General features: G+C 28.8%; 2 protein-coding genes across 2 annotated transcripts; both read right to left on the reverse strand.

Annotated features, from left to right (window-relative positions):
* Positions 1 to 315: 315 nt before the first annotated feature.
* On the reverse strand, positions 316 to 2,619 carry LOC120086612 (putative 2-oxoglutarate-dependent dioxygenase AOP1.2). The gene is made up of 3 exons (XM_090316993.1): positions 2,159 to 2,619; positions 1,801 to 1,928; positions 316 to 575 (listed from the first exon to the last, which is right to left on the reverse strand). Exons 1-3 carry the CDS (start codon positions 2,545 to 2,547, stop codon positions 394 to 396), a joined length of 699 nt encoding a protein of 232 aa, XP_090173119.1. The 5' UTR covers positions 2,548 to 2,619; the 3' UTR covers positions 316 to 393.
* Positions 2,620 to 3,788: 1,169 nt separating this feature from the next.
* On the reverse strand, positions 3,789 to 8,544 carry LOC120085073 (putative 2-oxoglutarate-dependent dioxygenase AOP1). Its single transcript, XM_039040922.2, has 3 exons — positions 8,086 to 8,544; positions 4,627 to 4,951; positions 3,789 to 4,225 (listed from the first exon to the last, which is right to left on the reverse strand). Exons 1-3 carry the CDS (start codon positions 8,457 to 8,459, stop codon positions 3,983 to 3,985), a joined length of 942 nt encoding a protein of 313 aa, XP_038896850.1. The 5' UTR covers positions 8,460 to 8,544; the 3' UTR covers positions 3,789 to 3,982.
* Positions 8,545 to 9,569: the final 1,025 nt, after the last annotated feature.

Here is a 9,569-nt window from a genome sequence, read left to right on the forward strand (position 1 = left end):
AATTCAAACTTTAAGGATTAAAATGAAAGTCTTAAAAGTTCAGGGTATAGTTGAAACCAATAACCCCACATTTCAAAGGTTATATTTTTTTATAATTTAACCTTTTAAGAAATAAAAAGGCCAATGGACTAAATAGACAAAAATATCTTCTAAAGAGTTCATAGACCGAATTTGTAATTTCATATTTATATTTTGATATATCTTTTAAGAATATCTCCAATCACATGGTTTCACAAGACAAACATATTTCTTTTACCATACTCATGTTTTATGGTTAAAAGATCTATTCCGATTAGGTTTAAAAAGTTTAAGGACTAAATTTTGATATGGAAAAACAAAAAAAGGGATTGGTGTGATCCGATTAGGTCTTAAAAGTTTAAGGACTAAATTTTGCTATGAAGAAACAAAAAAAAAAAAGGATTGGTGTGACTGTGTGGTTACCATGAGTACATCGCCAGCCATGACAATGAAGGGGCAATGGGTTGAGGGTTGAACATGGAGCCATTGATCATCAAGCAATTGAATTTGAAGACCAGAAATGAGATGCTGGTGAATTATGGACAAGAAAGTGAGATCTGTATGGTAATTCAAACCCGTATGGGTTTCATCTTTCTCAGTTACTCTATATTTAATAGGTCAATTTTATTATTTATAAGTTCTATTAACTATAATATTCAATTTCATATATAATAGTTCTATTAAAAGAAGAAGGTATTAAACACCTTTTAAAGTTTAACCAAATAGATACAAATTTAAATGTTCGTATTTAATGCATGACATTATTACTCAAAAAAAATCTTTTTTTTGTAAGATATAATTAAGAAAAATATGCATCTTGGGTGGTTCGTCCAACCACGATTTGCCACATGACAAATTTTAAAAAAAACATTTTTTTTACTTTTTAGATATTATTGGAGTGGGTTGCATAAAGATGGATGTAGTTCATAATACACACAAGTATTACAACTTTAAGGTCTATTCATTTTACAAGTTTTGCTATGACATTTTTTAATATCCTTATCTATTTTACCTTTCACTTTTTAAAACTAAAGATATTATTATCCATAGAACTTAAAAAATCATATGACATGAATTTTAAAATACCCTCCATACAAGTGAAATTTTTATACGTAGTAGATGAACAATAAAAATATAAGTTAATTAATTAATAAATTAATATCAATTAATCCTTACTATTAATTTTAATTAATTATTAAGTATAAATATATTAGAATTAATCTTTCACTAATACATTTAAAATTAATATTTTTATGTTACCTTACTATTTAATGTAAAATTCTAAAATCCTAATTAATTTATATGTATTTCATTGTTTTTAGTAATTAAATTCAATAATTTAATCAACGTTTAATATAAAATTCTTCATTTACATATATTTTAAGTGATCATGCTAAATTTTATTGATGACCATCATACTTGTTCTCTAACCTTTAACTAAATAATTATTTAATTTTTATTTCTATATGCAAAACTGGTAAATCAAACACATATAATTAACTTCTAAATATTAATGATGATGCATATCTAAATACATACATTAATTATCTCAAACATTTAAAATTCACACATTTAAATTACAAATATTTGATATTTATACCTATGAAACAATATTTGTGATCCAAACAGGCCATAAGAAACTTTATCAATTTGAGATGGTAAGTATTAAATCTTCACTCTCACACATGTGATATAACTGTCACAATCGCATTTTCAGAAGCTTCACTTAGCGATTTTGTGGTACTTGTTTCCGCTCACAAACAAATCAGCCAATTCGAATACAGAATGCCGATGGCACACCGTGTGCCTCTCGCAACATCCACCCTCGTTTTAGAGAAAACGGCTTTGGAGAAAAAGGTTTTCGCAAGCGTTTTGAATGTATGAACAGAGAAGAGAAAGATTGTAATAGGCTAGAAAGCAATGAGCAACAACAAGAAGTTTATAGCATACCACTTCGGATATGAAGATCTAAACAAATCATTAAGGAATCAATTATTTGTGGGTTTGGTTTAATGACACAAATTCATAAGAATCAAATTGAAACTAAATAATTAGTATCATATGAATCAAAACTTTTAAAACTATAAGAAGGATGAAATAGATGACAAGAATAGTAGTGTGTGTTAATTAAATTAATTACCAGAAGTGATTGTTTGCTCTAGAAGGCCACAGGAGATTGGCCAAACTCAGCTGTGTTGTTTGTAGCTCAGTTGGATTATCAATAGCCATTGATTCATAGAGAGGAAGAAGTGAGTATCCACCAAAATAGCCATGGTAAGGCTTTTCACTAGTGTTCTTAGTTCTAGTTTCTAATGGGAGATGAAAAAGCTCTTTTGTTGCTTCAAAAATGGAGTTATGAAGTTCCAAAGAAACTTTGTCATAAACCACTGAGAAACAACCAAATTCTTCTAATCCAAGCCTCATCTCTTTGCACGCTGAACCCCATTCTTCTGTGCCAACTGCCTCTAATTTTGACAAATCTATTATGGGAAGTACTTTGGCTTTTGCTTCAGAATTAACCATTCTCATACAACCTAACTCACTCAGCTACCTTTTTTCATTTTTCTTTGATGGCTTATGTAAGAGAAAAACAAGTTCTAAAAATAATTATCAAAGAAAGAAAAAAGGTAGGTGCTTTAATTTTTTTGGCTCTATTTGTAAATGATTGATCTGATCTTTTGTGTTTCTGGTCACGGATGTAGACTTGTGAGGTAAACTTTTATTTGTGGGGCTATTTAAAATATTAAAGTAATAAAATTATAAGACTGAACAATATGAACATGACATGAGCATATATATATATACACAATGGAATATAGTACATGAATATTTAGACAAACAGATAAAAGACAAAAATTTAGTTATACTATTGTATAGTTTAATGAATTAGATACGTAAATGTCATAAGATCATTAATATTTTTACTTTTGAAATCGTTAAGGACCCATTTGGTTACCATTTTAGTTTTTAGTTTTCTGTTTTTTAATATTAAACATATTTTCTCTCAATTTTTTATAGTAATATTCATCCTTTTTTTTCCTTTAATTAAGTAAAAGAGCCAAATTCTTAATTAATTAACAAAAAAAAAAAAAACTTTTTGACAACTTTTTTTTAAATTTTAAAAATTGGCTTGATTTTCTTAAAATAATGGTAGCTTAGTTTATGGTGACGGTCAATTATTCTTATTATTATTATTTTAAATTAGATACTAAAGATAGAGGAATTAGTAGATGCATTGAGAGATCTCAACTAGGTTGGTACATCTCTAGCATCCTCATCACACCTCGATATCAAAAGCTATGGATTAAAATATGTAAAAATGACACATTGATAGGAAAACAATCTAAATGCTTTCATGTAATTCTCATGTTTTTTGTTTTTCTCAGCCTTACTTTCTAATGGCTTCTCTCTGGCCTTGTACCTCGTTTGAACTTTTGAGCTTTTTTCAGCTTTGTATTGACTTTTTTATGGAATGAATGCATCAGATATGAGGTATTACTAAGAATATGTCAACTAGTTAAAGATACTCTCATTGCACCTAAACTAAACAAATTTTATTTCACCATCATAGCACACCCTGCTTATTTGGCTAGAGTTCAATCATTTTTTCAACTTGGGATTCTAAACAATAAAATCAAATTGTTATCGTCGAATGGACCTTTAGTTATCCACTTAGAAGATGTTAATTTAAAATTACGAATCTAAAACAACCACAAATGTAAGATATCTCATAATTAATACGAAGAACAGAGAATATACATGTTCACATATTAAGAAGAGAAAACACACACCATGACACCAAGTTTATTAGGGTTCGTCCATTTAATGAGACGAGAAAGTTCTTAAACTAAAGCACACAAAGATAAAACAAAGCAAAAGCCAAAGCTTATACAAACATCACAGGAACATACAGATTATATTAAACATATACAAAATGGATAGTTTATTGCATTATTTGTTTTAATTAGAGAGCACAATAGTCTTTGAGGGGAGATTTGGAGTTGAAACCCTCTTTAGATCGGAAGAAATGAAGCAATCCAATATGGTCAAAAGGTTTATATCGCAAAGGATGAGTTTGATCCACAAGCTCTTTTGGCACTTCTACAATTCCATTGCTGAATCCAAACATGGCAAGAGAGTACCTATCTTCATTCCCTCTTATCATCACTTTATGAGTTGGTGATTCTATTCTGTCATTGCTCCATGCCTTCTCTACCAAAAACCAAACATCATCATTAGGGTTTATTCTCGAAATATACCTGTTATGAATTGGACAAATAAAGATAAATAAAAATTGTAAACAATAGAGAGAATCGACGTAGAGAGATTTGCATATTTGTTGGAATTCTTTGAATTTGTTAATTTGGCACCCCGAATGACCAAGCACGGGTCTAAAGGAGTGTGCTATATAAGCTCACTATATAATATTTGTGGTGATTCTCTACTGTTTATGCATGATTTCTATTTATCTTTATTTGTCAATTTCATAATAAGAACATTAGAATGAATTTCGTTAAATTACAAGTTTAGTCCTTCAACTTTTAGTAATTGATGTCGCATCGAATATATCTTTAAATTAATAAAATAAATATGTATATATAAGTCGACCTTGAATGCGTCTCCGGCAATGACGACGAAGGTTGAGGGAGAGGAGTTGTCAACTTGAATCCATTGGCCATGTTTGGTTTTGACCTCCAAACCATTGATATGATCTTGATAGAGCATGGTAGTGAAGCTCTTATCAGTGTGATCCACAAGACATAAAGTAGGGTTTGAAGAATGAGGAGCTTTGTTTTTCAAAATTCTAAGAAGATATGTAATGGAATCAGCATGAGACTTGTGATACTTTTCCACTCCATAGCTTTCAAATATCATTTTGGTCACCATTTTGTCCAATTCTTCTGCTATCTTTGCAAATGAATGCAAAGTTGTACTGAAAAAACCAAAATTAAGAACATTATCACTTCAACCAATACAATTTTTCAAACCAAAAAAAAAAAAAAAAAAAAGTTTTCATTTTTTCATTATTGTACTACCTAGTTTTGTGTCTTTGTGTAGTCAATTTTAATTTCACCAATTTGAATAAGAATTAAGAATAATACCCTTCCAAAATTATTTTATTAAGTTAACAAAAAAAATTATAAAAGGGAAAAAAAACAATAATAGATCTCCATATAATAAAAAGGTTTAATTAATTGAGACCAAACCACCAATAATAAAGCAGCTAGCTAAGAACACTCAGAAACCTTAAAAAAAGAAAAAGGAAAAAAGAAAAATCAATACCCACAAAACAAAACAAAACATCCAAACCCAACAAAAACTCAAATATAAAAATCAATACCCACAAATAATAATAATACTATGTGCTCCATTTCACAAGCTAAAATATTTTCAAAAAAATATAAATAATTAAATAATACTAATTTTTTTCTAGTTCAAAACTCAATTTCATCAAATAAAAAGTTTTCACATTTGACTTACCCATAGTAACCATCTAGAGATTTTTTAAAAAATATATATTTTAAAGGAAAATAATGGAAAAAAAGAAAATATACATTTATTAAAAAAAAAAAAGAAGAAGAAGTTAATTACATCATTTTTTTGGAACATTGAGTGTGTTGGAGTTGATGCCCTAAACCTCGTGGATACTATAATTTGTAATTGTAATGTACAAACATCTTATTTATTTAATAAAATATGAGATGATTTATTTGACATTTAATAGCATTAACCCACAAACCAATAAACTAACATCCAAGGTTATCTTATGTAGCTTAAACATGTATGTAGAGACATACAGGTGGATCATGTTCAAGTAATAGCTTAAATGGTCTGTAGTAGATGGATAAGGTTGGGTATCTTATCCCGATGACACTACGAATACGACCCGCTTTGTAGATATTATAATTGTTATAAAGTACTACAAATGATCTGATCTTGATCATTCATGTAGAGATATGTGAGTGGGAGTATTCTATATAAAGGACTTTATATAGGACCGAACCACGAAATGACTAGTCTCATTATATAACACCATTCATAATAGAGACTTACATTTCACCAAGATGACCATAAGTGACATGACCTGAATCCTGAGTGAGTTATGAACTCCTGCCTATGAAAGCGGTCCTTTAATTTGTATGGGTGAGAGAGAAAGACCACCGACTCAATAAGTCTACTGTTTTGGAGATTCATCTGATTAAGGAGTTGGGAACACAACTATACAAGACAGAATTCACTCCTTCCCTTATGTCTGGGTAAGTAGATAAATTGCTCTCTTTAGAGTTGATTCTAGGGCTTGAACCATCTAGCGCCACATCCTCTATTGGCTCGAGAGGGGCTTGGTCATGGTTGAACTATGACTTATTATTCATTAGAAGGAGCAATGGTACTTAAGGAGTTAGATGTAACTATAAGGGCAAAACGATAATTTTGGCCCAACTGTACTTATGAGCAATTTGTAAATGTTTCTCGCACTGTTGACTGGTTATATCCAATGAATAAAGAAATATATCTATAGTGCGAAGAGTGCAGCTGTCGACTTAAGTGGAGTGGGCAATAGTTAATGGATGTTAAAAAAATTAATTAAATGAGTTTAATTAATTATTCAAGTACCATTGGAGTTTCAATCTACACAGGTCCATAAGGTCTCCTTTGTAGCTCAACAGAAATGAATGAGAATCAATTTTGGATTAATTTGAATTGTTCAAATTAATTGAGAGAATTAATTATATGTGTTATAATTAATTTAACTTAATTATATATGATATAATTAATATAATGTATTTGATACATTATACTACAAAATTTATTTTGAAAGGAAATAAATATTTGAATATGATTCAAATCTTAATTATATGGATGAGATTCATATAATTAAATATAGTATAAATGTGATTTATATTAAATACAATGCACGTGTGAGAGAAATAAAAATTGTAGGTTACATTGTATTTGATACAATATAAAAACTATAGGTTATGTGTTATATACGATATAACATATGATTTAATATATATATATATATATATGATAAATTAGTTATCATATAAATATGTATTAAATTTTATTAGATTTGTTTAAAATTAAATTTTGAATTTAATTTTGAGGGGAGTTATAATTCCCTCCCCTCTTTTCTCTTGTTTGATAGACATGTTGGTAGGGAGTTTTGAGTGCAGAATTATTTTGATCGGCTTCTTCTTCACAGAGAATGGTGGGTGTGTGATTCTAGTTTTTCCAGAAATCTCTCTCACAAAATTTCAATCCCTCTTCCCAAATTTTTCAGAGCCTACACACTCCTAATATTTTCACCCTATCCTAAGGAGAATATAGAGGAAACAGTTGTGGTGGTGTCATCTTTGTCAATTCTTGGTTCGAGGATTCGAGATTGTTAGTGGAGAAGAGGAAATTCGTGAAGGTTGTGAATTTTTCAAGGGTATGTTATTTCTAACCCTAAATTCATTTTTCTCTCTTGCATATTGTATAATTTTCTATAATAATGCATAAAGGTTCTATAAAATTTGTATTCTGTAAAAATAATTTTTGGGACTGATCTCCATTTTTATTGCAGAACTTCACAATTCCTTTAAAACGGAGATATTCAAACTTAATATCCTTGAGAGTTATGTCACTTAAAGTTATGCATACTTTAGCAAAATAATTATTAACATTCATTTTAAATATTTCAAACTTTTAAATAAAATAAAATAAAAAATTAATATAACTATCCTTTTAAAAAGAAATTAAAAAATTGCACTCTTTTAGTACAATAAATAGAATATAGGAATTTAAAACTTAGACATTTTAATTATACAATTACTCCAGTAAATAAAGTTAATTACATTCCTTTCAAATCTTTGGACCGTTAAAATAACAAAAAGAAATTTATATCTTTTATCTTTAAAATGAAGTTCAAAATCCAAACCAAAAAATTATAGTTTTTTTAGTAAAATAATGAGTGTGAAATGATTTAGATAATTTGAATCTTTCACCACAAAATAAGTAAAGATTAATTATCGGGAAAAAAAAAATGAAGATGAAGATTATGAAGAAGGAGAAGAAAAGAACCTAAAATGGTGATTTCCAGAGGGCCACATGAGATGAGTAAAGGACTGAACTCCATGGAAGTTAGTGGCATCATCAATACCCAAACTTTCATGAAGAGGAAGAGTACGAAGCTCCCCAACGTAGCCATTAAAAGGCTTCTCATATTTGTTCTTCTTCTTCCTCTCAATTGGAAGCTCGAAAAGTGCTTTCACTGCCTTCATAACTTCCCCTCTCAGTTCTCTACTAACTCCATCGTACTCTGCTATAAAACATCCGTACTCTTCGAGAGCTTCCCGGACTTCTCTGCTCCTCCTCCTCCACTCGTCGCCGCCCTCCGTCTTCACTCCGTTGCCACTGAAATTTATCACCGGCAGCCCCCCCGTTTCTGATCCCATTACCTAACCTTTATTCTCTCTTTACCAAACACCTTTCTGCTGCCTTCATTTGATTACTTTCTTTGCTGTTTTTTAAGTTAGAATTAGAAGCTTAGCCAAGCTTTATAATATTTAAGAGGAAATTTACCTTGTCATAAATAACTCTTAAAATTTTCTTTTTGGCCAAGTGTTATAACGTGTAAGGTTTGTTGGCCAAACTTATAAGTATGTTAAATTATGGATTGTTTTCACAATTAAAAATAACCCACCTTATTTGTAAATATTATAAAATGTCACTATTACATAGTGATATTTTGTTATATTTGTAAATATTTTTAACAGTTTTATCATTCAAAATAATTTTCTTAACTTATACATTAGTTTTATATTTTTTTCTTGAAATTTGTAACATGTTTCAATCACTATCTTCGATTAGGTTTCTTTTTTAGAATTATTTTTTTGGTGTCTCCTAATCTTTCTGACATAATACAATCTAATAATTAGTGTTGTTTTTAGATATAGCAAAATCAACAAAAATATTTATAAATATAGTAAATTTTCAAAATCTATCAATGATAGACACTAATAGACTTTTATCGGTCTATTATTGACATTGATAGACACTGACAGAAATCTCGACGGATATGGATAGAAGTGACTATCAATATCTATTATTGATAGATTTTGAAATTTTGTTATATTTATAAATATTTTTAACAATTTTATCATTGGAAATAATTTTTCTAATAATTAATAGGATTAACTGTGTGTCAACACAATAAGAATTTGGAACTTTTAAAAATTAGTTTCTATACTCAAAATTAGTTAGAGATGTGAAAGTTTAAAAGTCCATCGGATCTAAGTTTAATTTTAAAAAGTTTTAATGTATATGATTTAAGTTAGTTTTACGAACTCTCCTTTTAAGTTGCAAAGAAGCTGAGTATATCTATATTAACTTTGAGATTACGCGAAATCTACTCACGTACTAAAAAAACCTTTAAAATTAATTTTAAAATAAGGTTGTTTTTAAATAGAAAAAAAAAACTAAAATATTTATAAAATATGATAAAATTTTAGAAGTATAATGATAGGCGCAATTTTATTTTTGTTGTTTATTTTATTTTTGTTAAC

The sequence above is a fragment of the Benincasa hispida genome, chromosome 9, assembly GCF_027475165.1.
Source record: "Benincasa hispida cultivar pf3 chromosome 9, pf3_genome.v1.1, whole genome shotgun sequence".
Classification (NCBI taxonomy): Eukaryota; Viridiplantae; Streptophyta; class Magnoliopsida; order Cucurbitales; family Cucurbitaceae; genus Benincasa; species Benincasa hispida.